This window comes from Staurois parvus, unplaced genomic scaffold (assembly GCF_062004578.1).
Source record: "Staurois parvus isolate SC_StPar_1 unplaced genomic scaffold, SC_StPar_1.0 ptg000829l, whole genome shotgun sequence".
Classification (NCBI taxonomy): domain Eukaryota; kingdom Metazoa; phylum Chordata; class Amphibia; order Anura; family Ranidae; genus Staurois; species Staurois parvus.
In genome coordinates this window covers 1,018,830-1,039,098 of record NW_028318625.1, presented here as the reverse complement: position 1 = coordinate 1,039,098, position 20,269 = coordinate 1,018,830, and the positions used below count along the sequence as shown (strand labels likewise).

At 40.6% G+C, this 20,269-nt stretch overlaps 1 protein-coding gene across 1 annotated transcript in view; it reads right to left on the bottom strand.

The window, feature by feature from the left end:
- Positions 1 to 17,954: 17,954 nt before the first annotated feature.
- The window catches only part of ROPN1L (rhophilin associated tail protein 1 like), a 72,256-nt gene continuing 69,941 nt past the window's right edge, over positions 17,955 to 20,269 (bottom strand). The window contains exon 6 of the mRNA XM_089655246.1: positions 17,955 to 18,117. Within this exon, the coding sequence (XP_089511372.1) occupies positions 18,051 to 18,117 (67 nt within the window). The 3' untranslated portion in view covers positions 17,955 to 18,050. The remainder of the gene's footprint in view (positions 18,118 to 20,269) is intronic.

Sequence of the window (20,269 nt, the reverse complement as noted above, 5' to 3'; positions counted from 1 at the left end):
CCCGGCTCGTGACCTGACTACTCTCCGCCTGCTCCTCCTGTACCTACCTGCCCGATAATTATCGACCCGGCCTGCCTGACTACGTTGTGCTCTATATGTGTATGTACTTGTGTATCTATATCAGCTTAGGTTTGGGTTTGTTTCACCTTGTTGTATGTATTTGTGTTAGCTTGGGGTTTGGTGCACTGCGTTTATGTTTGTATTGTTAGTCTTAATAAATTATATTATTTACTATATCTGAAGCCTACGTTTCCCTGTGTCAGTCCACACACTTCTGGTCGCACCCGCATCCCTGACAGATGGTCAGGAGTACATAGTACTATGTAAGCAGCTACACAACGTACCAAAAACTACCCTTCACAGCACAAATTTACCTCCACCCAGCACATGCCCCCCCCCCAAATTCTCCATCTCCACTTCACAGGAAACAAATTTCCCCCCAAATAAAAACTCTTCACCCCCCAATCAAAACTCTTCCTCAAAAAGAAATTCCATCTTAGGAAAAATCCCCCCAAGTATAAATCCTCACTTAAAACACTCCTCAGAACAAATCCCCCTACCCCACTGTGAACATCCCTCTAACTAGCACACCTACACAATCACAAATGCCCCCCTGCCCAGCAACACCCACCCCAAAACACATGACCTTCTTCCTAGCAAAAAAATCTTCTCCTCTGCAGAACACTCATCAGACTTCAGATACAGTAGTACCTGCAGCAGAGGGAGGGGAAGGTCTCCCAATTTTCACTTAGCTGTGTCATGTGACACATCAAAGTCAAGAAGGATCCAAGGAATGTGAACCTAGGCCTAGTGATAGCCGTATGTTGAAGAACAGCTGTCAGCTAAATGACAAAGATTGGTCCACTTGTGACCAACATAACTATATAACAGAATTTGCTCACAGCTATTGTATTTCAATGAGTAGCATTACTGGTAGGGATGAATGAAGTAGAATTGCTAATTTAGTACTCTTTGAGTCTTCTGATTAGTTGCATGTCTGATCTACATGGAATGACTCTTTCTACATGGAATGACGCAGCCAGGGACCAGGTCGCGGCCCCCGAGTAACACCAGCTGCGGTAATGGGTGCCGCCAATGGCGTATAGCTGGTGGGAACCAAATGGGAAACGATAGCGTAGTCGGACAGGCCGGGTCGATAACAGCGGGACAGACAGAACAAAACGGTAGATAAGAATTCACAGGTCACGAGCCGGGTTCAGTAACGGGAGGTCAGATAAAGGGATAAGCCAGAGAATAGTCTTAGTCAAAGCCGAGTCGGTTTCCAGGAGAACAACGAGAGTAGAACACGAGCTTGCTGCAACACAATCATACAGGACACGAATGCAAAGAGCAAGTGCAGACAGCAGGCTTAAATGTGATCAACCACACCACTCTGGGGGATGGACCGCAGAGGCCTGAAAGCATAAAAGGCTCCCACCATGATTTGCAGAAACCTAAGATGGATGCCAGAACATAGAGCAGCACCAACTCTGAGGAAAGGTAGGACCTTGACAAGCATACAGTCGGTATAAAAAAGTATCACCCCCTTTAAAATAATCACATTTTGTTGTTTTGCAGCCTGAAATGAAGACAGACACAGTTTTTGTTTTATCCACCTGTATTTACTTATGACATCCAATTGAAAGATATAACACCAACATGTCAGAAAAAATATTCAAAAACAGAATCAGTTGAGTTGGAAAAAGGATCACTCCCACCTAAAAATGACTTGTAAACTCAATCAGGTATAGCTAATCACCTTCCCAATGGCACACAAAGCCATTTGACTTTCAACTGTGATTAGCTGTGGTCATTATGATTAACCCATCATGAAAAAAGCTTTCCTGGAGCATTTCAGTCCCTGATAGTGCAACTGAAGCAAACAATCAACTATGGATGGCAAGACACTGTCAGAAGATCTCTGGGATAAAGCTGTGGACATGCACAAGCCAGGAGATGGATACAAAAAAATCCAAAGGCTTTATCAATGTCTAGAAGCACCGTGAAGTGTATTATTAAGAAGTGGAAGGTATTTGGTACAACACAGAGCCCCCCCCCCCCCCGGATCAGAGTTCAGATACTTTCAATTGATCTAAAATTGTCACACAAGCCTGACAAGTCTGTTTGGAGCTTACACAGGACTTTCTTTTTCTGGTTTTGGTGGCTGGAGAAAGAATAGACATGATGCTGGGCTGATATACTCCTATTAAATGTACCTTTAATTTTGTGGGCAAAGGAATTGTATACTTTACTGTAACTAGTTACATAGTTACATAGTTAGTCTGGCTGAAAAAAAGACAAAAGTCCATCCAGTTCAACCATAAAAAAAAAAAAAAAAAAAAGTTATCCTACACCCACAGTTGATCCAGAAGAAGGCAAAAAACCCAGCAAAGCATGATCCAATTTGGTCCTGCAGGGGAAAGAATTCCTTCCTGATCCCCTGAGAGGCAATCGGATATTCTCTGGATCAACTTTACCTATAAATAGTAACCAGTTATATTCTGGGTGTCCAATAAAGAATCCAGGCCTTTTATAAAGCAATGCACTGAGCTGGCCAGAACCAACTCTTGAGGGAGTCTATTCCACATTTTCACAGCTCTCACTGTGAAGAAACCTTTCCGTGTTTGGAGATTAAATTTATTTTCCTCCAGACATATAGAGTGCCCCCTTGTCCTCTGTGATGACCTCAGGGTGAATAGCTCTACACTAAGTTCACTATGTGAACCACGGATGTATTTATACATGTTGATCATATCCCCTTTAATCTCCTCTTCTCAAAAGAGAATAAATTCAGTTCCTGTAATCTTTCCTCATAGCTGAGTTCCTCCATGCCTCTTATCAGTTTGGTTGCCCTTCTCTGTACTTTCTCCAGTTCCCCAATGTTCTTTTTATGAATTGATGCCCAAAACTGAACTGCATATTCCAGATGAGGTGTTACTAATGATTTGTACCGGGGTAATATGATATCTCTCTCTCTGGAGTCTATACCTCTTTTAATACAAGAGAGAATTTTGCTCGCTTTAGAAACTGCAGCTTGGCATTGCATGCCATTATTAAGCTTGTGATCTACCAGAACTCCCAGATCCTTCTCCACCATTGATTCCCCCGGTTGTACTCCCCTAGTATGTATGATGCATGCATATTCTGCGCCCCCAAGTGCATAACCTTACATTTATCAACATTAAACCTCATTTCCCACATAGTTGCCCAATTAAACAGAGCATTGAGGTCGGCTTGTAAATTGGAGACATCTTGTAAGGAAGTTATTCCACTGCACAGCTTGGTGTCATCTGCAAACACTGAAATTGCATTTTTAATCCCAATCCCATTTTTAACTAGTCCTTTAGGAATTTCCCATCAGAGGTCATCGTCCAAACAGTGTAATATCTGCTTGTATAGACACATTTACTTGTGCTGACATTCTTAAATGTAAGTCTGAACAAGACTGGAGTTGCTTCCAGCAATGGATCCACATCATCACGGAGCTGGGTATGATCTTTTACAGCCCCAAGGCATGTTAAGTATAGGTTTTAAACTGAAGCAGTTTGTAACCTTGTAGCCATCAAGTAACACCTGTCTACTTTGCTTTTATTTGCTTCTGGCTGTGTTGTTAAAAATGCTGATACTAAAATTACACTGGACTTTGAACGAAATAAATTGTGGGACCTAATGTTGTGAATTAAATATGTCCTGTTCTATAGCCTAATTATTGAAGTGGAGGAGAATTTAAAGGCAAGTTTTATATTTTCAAGGATGGGCAAACCTTTAAAACTTTTGTCTGCTTGTGACTTGCCCAATTTGCCTCTGTGCCAGCTGTAATCCTTTCAATCTACTGTTAGATTGAAAAATTAAAACTTGATTGAATTAACATGTCCTTGATTTAAAGGATTATTAAACACTAATTCTAAAATCTGCTTGGCTATGGCTACCTTTTAAAAGTTCACTACAAACAAAAAACAGAAAATATGCAACATTCAACACCCAATCATTCATCTAAGGGCCGTTTCACACTGCTACACTGTGGTTTGGCCATAGCGCTGGTGCAGTGCGGGTGTACCTGCTGTTTTCTATAGACTTTCTATTATGTCCCACATTTTTGGCGCATTTTCTGAAAGTGCTGCTGTGCCTCCTGAGAAAGCAGGGAAAAGGTCCCTGCTCCATTCGTATTCATAGAGTAGTGGTTAATGATTCATACTCTGAATGGTCTAGGGTTATCAGTGGTGTACCCCAAGGTTCAGTGTTGGGACCCTTACTTTTTAATATATTTATAGATTATATAGGGTCTGAGATTATAAATCCCATTTCAGTCTTTGCAGATGACAGCTGTGCAGTGGAATAACGTCCTTTTAGGATGTCTCCAACCTCCAAGGCGGCTTCAATGCACAGGTTTTTTGGGCAACTATGTGGCAAATGAGGTTTAATGTTGATAAATGTAAAGTTATGCACTTGGGGGCTAAGAATATGCATGCATCATACATACTAGGAAAAAAAAAACCAAAACAACCCCCTCCCCAAAAAACCCAAAGAAAATGGGCAGACTCGATGGGCCACTCAGTCTTTTTCTGCCATCATTTTTCTATGCAAATAAAATATAAATAGACAGGCGCTACATTTGCCCAAACAATAAACTTCATATAGTGCAATAAGTACAAGATTAATACCACCTGAGGGTTATCTCAATTTTGGCCCGTGGAAAAATTTTTTAGCCTACGGTATTCCAAGCCAGGTCTGACCCTGCTTAATTCCAAGATCAGGCGCATTCAGGGGGATGTGGTCGTGGGCAGCTAAATGTGCTTAGACCAAAAATATATTGTAACCCCTCCATATAGCAATTCAACCAATAATGAACATGTTAAGTAAATAATAAAATAACATAAGTATAATAACAACTCTTGTAACTGTCCCAAAATAGAGTATTAGAAAATTCCAAAGTGGGTAAAAAAAAATCAAAAAATGTGAAAAAAAAACAAAAAACATATTAAAAATAAATGTGACTGTGATCATAACTGTGAAGTGTAGATGACTCACCAGATCCTTTGAACCCAGTTATGGTGACTTCCGGGTCCGGGAATAGCTAAGTGAAAGCGAGGCTTGAAGTGCAAAGCGGCCATCTTTAAAAACATATATGCCTGAAACACTGGTGCTGGTTTACAAGCACCTGTACAAGTGAGTGGAATATTTTTGTCTATGTGATTTTGATTCCTATTAAAGAAATACACTTAGATAAGCTATTCATTTGTCTGATTCATTCATTGTCCAGCTGGGAGGAATATCTAAAACCAACCTAATGTATATTACTGGAAAATCTATTGGAATCCCTTTTAACTGGCTATAATCCATGGAGGTTTAGATTAAAGAAAAAAAAAACCCAAAATATATAAAAATATATAAAAAAATAAATGTGACTGTGACCTTCACTGCATGTTCATAACCGTGAAGTCACCGGGATCTCACCAGATCCTTTGACCCCAATTATGGTGGTCAAATGCGCCTTTGGTTATATAGGGAACCACCCTTTCTTGTTGGATTCTCCATTTTTCTCCCTCTAAATCTCCATGGATTATAGCCCGATATAAGGGATTCCAATAGATTTTCCAGTAATATACTTTAGGTTGGTTTTAGATATTCCTCCCAGCTGGCCAATGAATGAATCAGACAAGTGAATAGCTTATCTAAGTGTAGTACTTTAATAGGAATCAAAATCACATAGACAAAAATATTCCACTCACTTGTACAGCTGCTTGTAAACCAGCACCAGTGTTTCAGGCATATATGTTTTTAAAGATGGCCGCTTTGCACTTCAAGCCTCGCTTTCACTTAGCTATTCCCGGACCCGGAAGTCACCATAACTGGGGTCAAAGGATCTGGTGAGTCATCTACACTTCACAGTTATGATCACAGTCACATTTATTTTTAATATATTTTTTGTTTATTTGCACATTTTTTAATTTTTTTTTTACCCACTTTGGAATTTTCTAATACTCTATTTTGGGACAGTTACAAGAGTTATTATATTTATTTTTTTAATTATTTACTTCACATGTTCACTATTGGTTGAATTGTTATACGGAGGGGGTTACAATTATCTTTTTGGTGGAAGCACATTTAGCCACCCACAGCCACATCACCCTGAATGCACCTGATCTTGGAAGCTAAGCAGGGTCAGACCTGGTTAGTAACTGGATGGGATTCTGCCTGGGAATACCAGGTGCTGTTGGCTAAATTTTTTGTATGGACCAAAATTGAGATAATCCGCAGGTGGTATTAATCTTGTACTTATTGCACTATATGAAGTTTATTGTTTGGGCAAATGTAGCGCCTGTCTATTTATATTTTATTTGCATGTTGTAAGTGTTAATTGCACTTAATTAGGGGCAGCTTCACTTAGAATAGAATAACACTGAGACAAGATTTGTCTAGGGTCACTATAGTTGGCCCAAATTTTGGGGGCCTTAAACTATACAGAGTGATTAGTTATAGGGATTATTTGTATATACATATCCCTTCTATATTGTATTTTGATTTTGGTATATATATATATATATAGCGCCTACCTATTCTATCTTTATATAATTTTTCTGTTTCTATGAGTACAACTGGGGGAATCAATGGTGGGGAAGGATCTGGGAGTTCTGGTAGATCATAAGCTTAATAATGGCATGCAATGCCAAGCTGCGGTTTCTAAAGGGAGCAACACCAGTCTTGTTCAGACTTACATTTAAGAATGTCAGCACAAGTAAATGTAGTTATGTAGATATTACACTATGAACGATGACCTCTGATGGGAAATTCCTAAAGCACTAGTTAAAAATGGGATTGGGATTAAAAATCCCATTTCAGTCTTTGCAGAAAACACCAAGCTGTGCAGTGGGATAATGTCCTTACAGGAGGTCTTCAATTTACAAGCTGACCTCAATGCACTGTTTATTTGGGCAACTATGTGGCAAATGAGGTTTAATGTTGATAAATGTAAGGTTATGCACTTGGGGGCTAAGAATATGCATGGATCATACATACTAGGGGAGTACAACTGGGGGAATCAATGGTGGAGAAGGATCTGGGAGTTCTGGTAGATCACAAGCTTAATAATGGCATGCAATGCCAAGCTGCGGTTTCTAAAGCGAGCAAAATCCTCTCTTGTATTAAAAGAGGTATAGACTCCAGAGAGAGAGATATCATATTACCCCGGTACAAATCATTAGTAACACCTCATCTGGAATATGCAGTTCAGTTTCGGGCACCAATTCACAAAAAGGATACCTGAGAAATGGAGAAAGTGCAGAGCAGGGCAAACAAACTGATAAGAGGCATGGAGATCAGCTATAAGGAAAGATTAGAGGAATTGAATGTATTCTCTCGAGAGGAGGAGGTTAAAGAGGGATATGATCACCATGTATAAATACATCAGTGGTTCATATAGTGAACTTGGTGTACAGTTATTCATGTTAAGGTCATCACTGAGGACAAGGGGGCACTCTTTACATCTGGAGGAAAAGAGATTTAATCCCCAAATACAGAAAGGCTTCTTCACAGTAAGAGCAGTGAAAATGTGGAATAGACTCCATCAGTTCTATAGATTGCTTTAAAAAGGCCTGGATTCTTTCCAAAATATACACAATATACCTGGATACTAACATTTATAAGTAAAGTTGATCCAGGAAATATCAAATTGCCTCTCAGGGGATCAGGAAGGATTTTTGCCCCTGCTGGAGCAAATTGGATCAGGCTTTGCTGGGGTTTTTTGCCTTCTTCTGGATCAACTGTGGGTATAGGATTACGTATATAGGATTGTATAAATTCCCTACCCCCCTTTTATTGGTTGAACTAGATGGACTTGTGTCTTTTTTGAAAAAGACTAACTATGTAACTTTAGGACTTTAACCTCCTTGGCGGTATTCCCGAGTGTAGCTCGGGGTAACATTTCAGTACCAAAAGCGGTAACCCCGAGCTACACTCGGGCTTACCCTGCGGCACTGCTCCAGCATGTATTCTTCACTTACCTTACCCTGCGCTCCCACGATGTGTCCCCTGCAGCGTCCCCGGCCATCTCCTCCGGCCGATGCCGGCATCCGGCTTCTGTGTCCTGTCCCTGTGACGTCGGGACGTACGGGCGCCGCCGTCGGCGGGAAATTTAAAAATTTTAAAAAATGTCATTTTTTTTTTTTTACATTTTACATAGTAAAACATTGCTGTCTCAACCAATTTCACATACATATTGTCCCTAATGCTTTGTCCTGCGCCCTGCCTGCATTTTGTCTGTTCTTTCTGCCTGGAAACTGAGAAATGTCCATGGCGTCCAAAAAGTGTCCCTTTAGGTCAAAAGCGGTTTAGACCAGCTAGAGAACAGCGATAGTAAATCAGAACCACTTGCAGAATTGAGTGATAATGATTCGTGGGGAAATTCGTCATCAGACACTGAAAACGATTTTGCGACTGAGCTCAGCAATGTGCGAACTTGGCGCTCTATTTCACATTTCAGTGTTTTTGGTTTGATTATATTATTGAATTAAATCTTTTATTATTTTTATATTATTTTTATGATTATTTATTAAATTATAATTTATGATTTTGTGTTTCAAATTTTATCATCCCCGGGATGTTTACTAGACTCTTGTTCGGACAGATTTCAGTGAGTTTTTCCTAAAAATTACAGCCTACAATAAAAAAAATACATATTTCCATGCAAAAAAATGGTACCGCTTTCAGCACCAAAAATCTGAAATAATCATACCGCCAGGGAGGTTAAGGAGCCTCAATGCACAAACAAAAATAAATACATTAAAGTAATGTTAATCAAGTGTCAAAAAGAATTTACCATGTTGGCTGGGGACCTGCCCTGGATCCCACTGCTGAATCAGGTGTGTTTCCTGTTTGAGCGCTGCTTCCCTGCTGTCACATTCGTATGGCCGTAAAAAATACCTGAACAGTGCCTGCATCTGATTGAATGTATACACCGTTTGAAGAAGCGGGGCAGAAAATTGTCATCCAGTTTTTCAATTAAAGGATGTTGAGTCAGCTAAGGCATGTAATTTCTTGAATGTAATGCAGGACAATTTCATGAGTCAAATGGTGGAAGCCCCAACTAGGAATAATACTCTGCTGGACCTACTGATTATAAGCACTCAGAGCTGATCACAGATATGGAAGTAAGGGATAATTTAGGTAACAGTGATCACAGTAGTTATGTTTGCCCTATATTGTAGGAAAAGGAGACATGAGGGTTGGACAAGAAAACTCAATGTCAAAAGAGTCAACTTTACCAAGCTGCAGTCCATGCTACACTACATGATACTAAATGGAATCAAATTCTTGCAACAAAGACCACTGAAAGAAAGTGGGAGTGGTTTAGGATCTTATTAAATGATGGCATAAGTCAGTGCATTCCAATGGACAACAAATATAAAACAACAAATGTTAATCCTGCTTGGCTAAATACTAAAGTAAAAAGGCATATTAGGGAGAAAAAAATCTGTCTTTAACCCTTTCACTGCCAGGTCCATATGGTGTACAGACCTACAGCACTGCTTCAAGCTAGCCAGGTCCTTATGTCGCACGGACCTGACATTTCTCCTTCTACTATAGGCTCATGGTCACTTTGGAGACCATGAACTTATACCAAAATTGTTCAGTAGACAGTTCTGAACAGAACAATAGCTGTGCTCAGTGGATGACAATTCACTAATCAGAGCTATTCACCTAAATTGTGGCACCCCCCTCTTTCTTTCCTTAATGAACACAGACAGGGATCTGTGCTGATCCCTTATTTGTTTATTTCAGGCACTTATATAGCGCCGTCAATTTACGCAGCGCTTTACATATATATTGTGCATTCACATCAGTCCCTAACCCTCAGGGGAGTACAATCTAAGGTCCCTAACTCACATTCATAAATACATATACAAGGGCCAATTTAGATAGGATCCAAATAACCTACCAGCATGTCTTTGGAATGTGGGAAGAAACCAGAGTACCCAGAGGAAACCCACACAGGCACAGGGAGTACTCTGTGTTCATTTATCACTGACACATACTGTAGTAAACTGTGTTTATTACGTATCAGTTTATGAATGAGTAGGAGTCTAGGCAGAGATCTTTATTTATTCATGTGCATTACAGCTAGGGCTACAGAGAAAGGGACTGAACTCTATATCTTCAGTCCCCTTCTCTGTCTCAAAAAATATACATCAGGGGTCTGTTTAGACCTCTGATATCTCACCAAAGCCACCACCCCCTTAAAAAATTTACAAAATATTAAAAACAAAATTATAAAAAAAAAATTAAATAAAAAAAAAAAACTTAGTATGGCCTGGTTCACACAGAGCATACTACAGCATACGCCCCTGTGAAGCCATGTTTACCTGCTTGGGGATGCCTAGGTATTCAAATTTATGCCATTTATTGGCCCCTTCCTTTTGTCAATGAACAGGATGAGCAATCGATACCAGTCGTTCCTACTGTATGTCCATTCATATTTGAAGCATAGAAAACTGTGTTTACTATTATTATTAATATTATACAGTATTTATAAAGCCCCGATAGTTCGCTCAGCGCTGTACATTACAAAGGGGGACAGAACATGTGATAGAACAATAACAATACAATGCAAAACACGAGGGGATTGAGTCCCCTGCTCTTTCGAGTTTACAATCTAGGAGGGAGGGGATGGTGGTACAGGAGGAGATAGCTGTGGGGAATGGAGTGGTAGGAAGAGTGGAGGAGGTCAGCAAGTTAGCAGGGGGTGGGGTAGGCTTCCCTGAAGAGATGGGTTTTCAGGGTGCGCCTAAAGGAGAGGAGAGTAGGTGATAATCTGATGGGTTGGGGCAGGGAGTTCCAGAGGATGGGTGACACCCTCGAGAAGTCCTGGAGGTGGGCATGGGAGGAGGAGACCAGGGAACTAGAGAGAAGGAGGTCTTGTGAGGAGCGGAGTGTGCATGCTGGGCGGTACTTGGATATTAGGTCAGTGATGTAGTATGGTGCTGTAGTTTGTAAATGAACAGGAAGCTCAGCACAGTGTACTTCTCATTAATTCACTGTCCAGTGCGGTTGAGGCTGTAGAGAAAGGGACTGGGGAATCTCTGTCCTCAATCCCTTTCTCTGTCCCAAAAATGAGATATTACGCATCTGTTTAGACCCCAGATATTTCACCAACGCCCCCACCCAACTGGGCCGCTAAAACAATTGCAAAAAAAATAAAAAGTGTTAAAAAATAAAATAACAAAAGAAAAAACTATTGACACCATCCACTACTCTACTGACCCCGTTCTGTGCCCTACTGACACCATCATCTGCTCTACTGACACTGTCCACTGCTTTATTGACTCACACTGTCCAACTTTAGGGTAGGCTAAGTTTATATTTTTACAGTGAAATTTTTTTAATGATATTTTTCTAAATTTTTCTTTATTTAGGCCTTGCTAGTTCATTTCTTAAAAAAAAGGGGGAGCTCAATCCTGGTTTACTTTGATATCTTTCATGGTGTTTAGGTAGATCTCCACCTCTCAAAGGTTGTCTACTCCTGATATACAGTAGAGGTTGAGAATAAATAGTTCAGTCTCAATGTTTGCTGATGATACAAAGCTAAGCAGGATGATAACTTCTCAACAGGATATAGCGACTTTACAAAAAGACCTAGTTAAAATAGAGGAGTGGCCAGCTATATTTTAAATACATCAAGGGGTGAATAAGGTTCAGGAGGGCAGTATTTACAACATACTTCCCAACTGTCCCTAATTTAGAGGGACTGTCCCTCTCTTGGGACAAAGTCTCTCTGTCCATCTTTCCTCCCCATTTGTCCCTCAATTTGGTCTGATTTATATACCTGTAATAAAAGCACTTTTTATCTACAAAAAAGTGTTTTAAAGCGCTAAACACTTCATCCAATTCCTATAATGTTGTATTTATACATTTCAAAAGCTAATATAAAGGAATAGTAGCAGTAAAAAAGCACTTGAGGGTTTAACCAACCATTTTCTGTTTATTAATTCTCCATGTAAGGGAGATGTGGCAGGGGCTGTTTCTTATGCTTACCTACTTTTGTTAATAGGTATCCTGCTTTCCCGTCTCAGAAAGTTGGGAGGTATGTTTCAATATGAAGCCAATATCAAGAACATGGGGACATGACCTCAAACTAACTGGAGGAAAGTTCAAAACTTCATTATTTTAAGGAAAGAGTAGCTGATTCTTGGAATAGACTTCCAGCAGAAGTAGTGAGTCAGTCAACAGTAAGTGGATTTAACCATGCTTGGGACAAACATAGATTTACTGTAAGACAAAAAAGTTTCAAAAAAATATAAATTAAAAAAGGATGGGGACAAACTTAAATGAGCACTTGGTCTTTTTCCTGCCATCACTCTTCTATATTTTCTATGTTTCTGTATGGCCGATGAGGCTTAATGTTGAAAAATGTAAAGTAAAGCACTGGGGAGCTAACAATATGCATGCAAATCAAGTAACTGCAAGTGTGTCCCAATGGACATGAATGGGGTGCAGGCATGAGTAAACACGGCCCTCAAACAAGTGTATGCTGTAGTATGCCTGGTATGAACAAGATTTTCAGAGGGGATGTGACTGCAATATACAAATTTCCAAATGGTGACATTGGGAGAAAATCTAAGATGTCTAAAGAAGACAAGTGGCCATACAATGAGTTTATGACTCCCAAAGACCCACTGCTAGTGGAGTACATACAAGTTGCAAATATTGATCCCCAGTTTTCAATGGAATGAGACCTTGCAGTTTTGCTATAAGAACACAGGATACATAGATTATAGTTATTCACATTCTAGAAAATGTTAGTGATGGTGGCTGTGCATTGAGGTTGTGGCATGGAGGATGCTGGTTCAGGTGTTCCATCCTTGCAGTGTTGGTTGTTGTCATCCTGTGTTCATTCAGGCTGTCAGCACTTTTTCTGTTCCCTGGATGCTGATTTGTATTCCAGGGAGCGAGTCCAATCTCTATACACTGTGACATGCAGCAAATCTTGCTCTGTGATGAAAACTCTTAGTTTTTGTGTGCAATCCTTTGTCTTTATTATTGTCAATTAATTATTTTACCTGCCCAATCCAGTGTGCTATTCTTGTTCCTTTGTTTTGTAGTCTCATTTTTCCTATAGAAGTGGATTGTACAGATAATGATTTGATTTGGGTGAATTAGGATTCAGGCCCTAATCTGAAGTGCTCCCAGTCCATTGTAATTGTTTTACCTAAGGGGTGAAAATCTCAGTGAAAGCACTGACACCTTGAGATTCCACAGATTCATATATATATATTCAATATATTGTTCAACTGACTGGTTTTCCAATCATCCATTAAAGATGTTAGCTAGTTTAGTATCTGAACAGTGTGACCAAGAATGGATGTCAGGTATGTGTTCAATATAAAGAAATGAATGAAATAACATCCACTCAAAATTTGATGCTGGACCTCCCTGTCCTTCAAATTGTTTATTGGTAAGGATGTGTGGAACGCTATGTGACAGTGGGAGTTCTGTTGCAAAGCTACTTACCGTACAATAGGACAGTAATGCCCGCCAGGTCTTACATTAGCATAACTGTGTTGTTGCATGGCGACCACTTCCTGTTATCTCACATATATATTCTTATTATTATAGCCACATTTACCACCCTAACTCCTCCCACAGTTTTTACACTACATAGACAGTAATATACCGAAACGTGCGGATTGTTCCCGATTGGTGTGCTATTACTTTGTGGAACGTTTCGCCGAATGGTTCACGAAATATCGGCGTTTTTGTGGTGAAATTGGTCCCATAGGAATGAATGGCGCAATGTTCAAAACTAGAGTGGGAGCTGACAAAAGCTAGAGTGTGAGCTGAAAAATCAGGACATGATCTCTAAACTGCCATCACTCCCTCATTTTGAAGCCCACCTACACAAATCTTATATCAAAACGTTCAGCTATCCCTGCTGCCACTAAAAATGTCCACAGCTAAGCCATAGTTCTGATAGTTTTCACAATATGACCATTTGTTTGTAACTCACGCCACCCATTGACATTCATTGAAACTCCACTCTAGCCCCCTCAAATTTGAAGGGCAAATTCTAAACTGCGACTGTGCCTTCATTTTTAATATTTCAGAAACATACTATGCATCAAAACGTAGGTCTGGGTCTTGTAATTCTCATAATATAAAGCTCTTTGGTGTAGGATTTATAATTTTCAAACTACAACCGTTTGAAGATGGCAATCGCCAGTGAAGTGAGCAAGTTGGAGCAGTTTGTTTTTAACCGCTCTTCTCTGCCCTTGCTGTAGAGTGAGTTGCCATAGGAACCTAGGTGTGTGAGCAGGCAAGAACACTTCACACAATTTCCCCAGAAATTGTAGCTTTTCTAGTTTCATATATTATTTGAGCCCCAACTATTGATATCTGCCTTCTTGTGAATAGAACACATTTGATACAGTATTTCTGTTCATCCATTCCTGTTACTTGCACAGCATAGCCAGGTAGATGAGGCTACTTTTTATGGTACAGTTGTGTCTTCTTTACAGCCCCCCTTGCTGTCTAAACAACAAAAGAGCAGCAGCAGAATGATAAGGTAATCCTCCTAGTCCCCTTTTCTCCTATCAGCATGTTTCTTGTCAGCACATTTGCATTCTGAGTAACGCACAGTTCTACCGCTCTCTATCCTAAGTGCTGCTGTATAGGAAATTGGAAGAAGCTAATATCAAGTCAAATTGACATATGTACACTAAATACATACAATTAAAAAGTTGCTTTAACCTGTCTTTTATATCTCCTTAAATGATAGGTTTTGTAACGTAACCTGTTCCCACTTCTGCAGCCTCTTCCTGATCCACTGCCTCTAGTGACAGTGAGCTGGGGATCTTCTCCCTGCACTCGCTTTTACAATAAAAAAAAAATAATAATAATTCATGGAGTTCTGTGGATGGGAAAACTACAACCACCATCAGCCTTTGCAGCTGACAGCTTTTTGTAGTTTTCAATGAACTCCCATAGTGCTGGTGAGTAACTGCCTGCCCTTACGAGGTACAAGCAAACAACCTACACTGACAGTCTGTAGGAGCCTAGCATTGCACCTGCAATCTGCTGATCATGGGAGTAATGCTTTACAGGCTCCTAATAAAAAAAAATAATACATGCACATTTTTTACTTGCAAAAATGTGCATTTATTATTTTTTTAAAAGGTGAACTTATCATTTTAAGGTTTACCCTTAATTAAATGTATATAAGTATAACTAAGGTACAATATAAAGATTGGGAAAATTGGTTGCCTATGGAAAAAAGGAAGGTTAATATACAGGTGAAACTCGATAAATTAGAATATCGTGCAAAAGTTCATTTATTTCAGTGCAGCAACTTAAAAGGTGAAACTAATATATGAGATAGACTTATTACATACAAAGCAAGATAGTTCAAGCCGTGATTTGTCATCATTGTGATGATTATGGCTTACAGCTCATGAAAACCCCAAATCCACAATCTCAGAAAATGAGAATATTGTGAAAAGGTGCAATATTCTCGGCTCAAAGTGTCCCACTCTAATCAGCTCATTAAGCCATAACACCTGCAAAGGGTTCCTGAGCCTTTAAATGGTCTCTCAGTCTGGTTCAGTAGGAATCACAATCATGGGAAAGACTGCTGACCTGACAGTTGTGCAGAAAACCATCATTGACACCCTCCATAAGGAGGGAAAGCCTCAAAAGGTAATTGCAAAAGAAGTTGGATGTTCCCAAAGCACATTAATAGAAAGTTATGTGGAAGGGAAAAGTGTGGAAGAAAAAGGTGCACAAGCAGCAGGGATGAGGATTGTCAGGAAAAGGCCATTCAAAAGTGTTGGGGACTTTCACAAGGAGTGGGCTGAGGCTGAAGTCAGTGCATCAAGAGCCACCACACACAGACGGATCCTGGACATAGGCTTCAAATGTCGTATTCCTCTTGTCAAGCCGCTACTGAACAACAAACAACGCCAGAAGCGTCTTACCTGGGCTAAAGAAAAACAGACCTGGTCGGTGGCTCAGTGGTCCAAAATCCTCTTTTCTGATGAGAGCAGCTTTTGCATCTCATTTGGAAACCAAGGACCCCGAGTATGGAGGAAGAATGGAGAGGCCCAAGGACCCCGAGTATGGAGGAAGAAAGGAGAGGCCCAAGGACCCCAAGTATAGAGGAAAAATGGAGAGGCCCAAGGACCCCGAGTATGGAGGAAGAATGGAGAGGCACACATTGCAAGATGCTTGAAGTCCAGTGTGAAGTTTCCACAGTCTGTGTTGATTTGGGGAGCCATGTCATCTGCTGGTGTTGGTCCACTGTGCTTCATTAAGTCCAGGGTCAACGCAGCCGTCTACCAGGAGATTCTGGAGCACTTCATGCTTCCTTCCGCAGGCGAGCTTTATGGAGATGCTGACTTCATTTTCCAGCAGGACTTGGCACCTGCCCACACTGCCAAAAGCACCAAAACCTGGTTCAATGACCGTGGGATTACTGTGCTTAATTGGCCAGCAAACTCGCCTGACCTGAACCCCATAGAGAATCTATGGGGCATTGCCAAGAGAAAGATGAGACATGAGACCAAACAATGCAGAAGAGCTGAAGGACGCTATTGAAGCATCCTGGTCTTCCATAACACCTCAGCAGTGCCACAGGCTGATAGCTTCCATGCCACGCCGCATTGAGGCAGTAATTGCTGCAAAAGGGGCCCAAACCAAGTACTGAGTACATACGCATGCTTATACTTTTCAGAGGTCCGATATTGTTCTATGTACAATCCTTGTTTTATTGATTGCATGCAATATTCAAATTTTCTGAGATTGTGGATTTGGGGTTTTCATGAGCTGTAAGCCATAATCATCACAATTATGACAAATCACGGCTTGAACTATCTTGCTTTGCATGTAATGAGTCTATCTCATATATTAGTTTCACCTTATAAGTTGCATTACTGAATAAATGAACTTTTGCACGATATTCAAATTTTTCGAGTTTCACCTGTAATATGCACTGTATATATAAATACATATATGTATATATTGCATATGTATATGTGTATGTGTATACTGTGTACACACATGTATAGTATCTTATGTTTTATGTGTATACATTCTTTATTTTACAAATAGACATTTAAAGCAAAATACATTAATGATATGGGATTCAAAGAACATTATAGATGTTCTAAGGAGACAGCAGGGCACAAGCTGTTTATTTTAGATAATCACTCTCTGAACTGACCCTCTCTATTGCCCTGTCTGTACAGGGAGGGGGAGGGAGAAGAATGGGTCACTCCTCTGACTCACTCAGCTTGTACTACTGATGTCTGCAAACAAGCTTTTTTGCAAAATGGGAAAGGCTGGCTTGACAAATGTAAAAAGGAATCTAGAGCTCTACTTGCTGAAGGGATGTAACATTTCATATGCAAGATTTCATCTGCACCTGGCTAAAAAAATGTTTTTTTTTTTTAACTAATGGTACCCACAATTATATTTATTAAAATATAACGTAATAATCATTTGATCTAGAAGGTTGGTCTGTCTGCCATTGTGGGGTCATGGGGCATAATTTTTTAATTATTTCTGTTTTGTCGTCTTCTACTTGCTTCTGTAAAAAGTTGAATTTGATGGACATGAGTCCTTTTTCAAGTCATAGTAAGTTTATGAATGAAAAATGTAAAGTGCCACTGCAATTGTATTAATAGATTTTGCTGGTTGCCTATGTATTCATGTCAATGTCCCAGAATAAGCACGCAGCTTGGGACCTATAACTTTACTGGATCAATTATCTAAGTCAGAATCTCACTACATAGGGAGGATAAAGGATGAGATTGACAGCTTGGGAGCTAACAACTTGTAAATTAAATAGCAGTGAAAGCACTGAAAGTTCTGTCAAGAGAAATTTCCTTTACCTGTTACTGTACCATCTTCATCATAATCCTGGCAAAAGTCGATTACTATTTAATTTATTGTAAAATCTATTAATCCAATTCAGTGTTGTTATGAGTCATCTTTATTTTGCTAGAACCTTTCTGCAGTCACTGTTCACATTTCAGATGTGTTCATTCTATATTACAATTTAATATTTAAGACAGAGGAGGACAAAGGGCACTTAAAAAGTTTCTGGGCTGGATCATTCCATCTTGCTTTTTCCTAAAAATAAAGGAATTTTTTTAATTAGAATCAGGTTACTGTTCAACATTATTTACCAATAAATTATTCAAAGTGCATCAGGCCCACATCCAATCCCTGTCCAAATCATGCCGTGTCAACCTCCGCAACATCTCCAGAATACGCCCCTTTTTAACCAATGATACCACAAAGCTTCTGATTATCTCTCACCTCGACTACTGCAAGTCCCTCCTCATTGGCTTACCTTTACATAGGCTATCCCTCCTTCAGTCCATCATGAATGCTGCTGCCAGGCTCATCCACCTTACCAACCTTTCAGTGTCTGCTACCCCTCTCTGCCAATCCCTCCATTGGCTTCCACTCACCCAACGAATAAAATTCAAAATGCAATAACAACAACTTACAAAGCCATTCACGACTCTGCCCCAGCTACATCACCAACCTGGTCTCAAAATATCAACCAAACCTGTCTCTTCAATACTCCCAAGACTTTCTGCTCTCCCGTTCCTGTGTCACCTCCTCCCATGCTCGCCTCCAGGACTACTCCCAAGGTTCTCCCATCCTATGGAACTCCTTACCACAATCTGTCAGACTATGTCCTAATCTATCCTTTAGAACCTTTAGAAGATCCCTGAAAACCCTTCTCTTTAAAGAAGCCTATCCTGCTTCTAACTAGTAAACTGCTTTTTACTTCCTCCATCAGCTCATCCCCCACAGCTATTACTATTTGTATCACTCAACCCTCCCTCCTAGGTTGTAAGCTCTAACAAGCAGGGCCCTCTATTTCCTCTTATAATATTAATAGTATAGCAGGCTATATATATATATATATATATACAGGGGCAGACTGACAACTCATGGGGCCCCCGGGCAATAGGGGATCATGGAGCCCCTCTGTCCTTGCCCACACTCAAAAAAAGCCTATAAAAAAGTACCAGGGGCATTTCATGGGGCCCCCTACTGACCCCGGGCCCTCGGGCAGTGCCTGAGTTCTCGAATGGTCAGTACGCCCCGTGTGTATATATATATATATATATATATATATATATATACACTGCTCAAAAAAATGAAAGGCACACTTTGAAAACACATCAGATCTCAATGAGGAAAAATATCATGTTGGATATCTATACTGATATGGGCTGGGTAATGTTCTGGGAACAGAAGGATGCCCCATTGTTTGATGAAAATGAAAATTATCAATCTACAGAGGACTGAATTCAAAGACACCCTGAAAATCAAAGTGAAAAAATGATGCAGCAGGCTAGTCCATTTTGCTGAAATTTCATTGCAGCAACTCAAAATGGTACTGAGTAGTTTGTATGGCCCCCATGTGCTTGTATGCATGCCTGACAACATCGGGGCATGCTCCTAATGAGACAGCGGATGGTGTCCTGGGGTATTTCCTCCCAGATCTGGACCAGGGCATCACTGAGCTCCTGGACAGTCTGGGGTACAACTTGGGGGTGTCGGATGGACCGAAACATGATATTCCAGAGGCGTTCTATTGGATTTAGGTCAGACGAGCATGGGGTCCATTCAATGGTATCAGTTTCTTCATCCTCTAGGAACTGCCTGCATACTCTCGCCACATGAGGCCAGGCATTTTCGTGCACCAGGAGGAACCCAGGACCCACTATACCCACCAGCGCAGGGTCTAACAATGGGTGCAAGGATTTCATCCTGCTAGCTAGTGGCAGTCATGGTGCCATTGTCTAGCCTGTAGTGGTCTGTGAGTCCCTCCATGGATATGTCTCCCGAGACCATCACTGACCCACTACCAAAATGGTCATGCTGAACGATGTTACAGGCAGCATAACAGCTTCTCCAGACCCTTTCACATCTGTCACATGTGCTCAGGGTGAACCTGCTCTCATCTGTGAAAAGCACAAGGCACCAGTGGTGGACCTGCCAATTCTGGTGCTCAATGGCAAATGCACAGGGCCCACTAGAGGACGTCGGGCCCTTAGGCCACCCTCATGAAGTCTGTTTCTGATTGTTTGGTCAGAGACATTCACACCAGTAGACTGCTGGAGGTCATTTTGTAGGGCTCTGGCAGTGCTCATCCTGTCCCTCCTTGCACAAAGGAGCAGATACTGGTCCTGGTGATGGGTTAAGGACCTTCTACGGCCCTGCCAAGCTCTCCTAGAGTAACTGCCTGTCTCCTGGAATC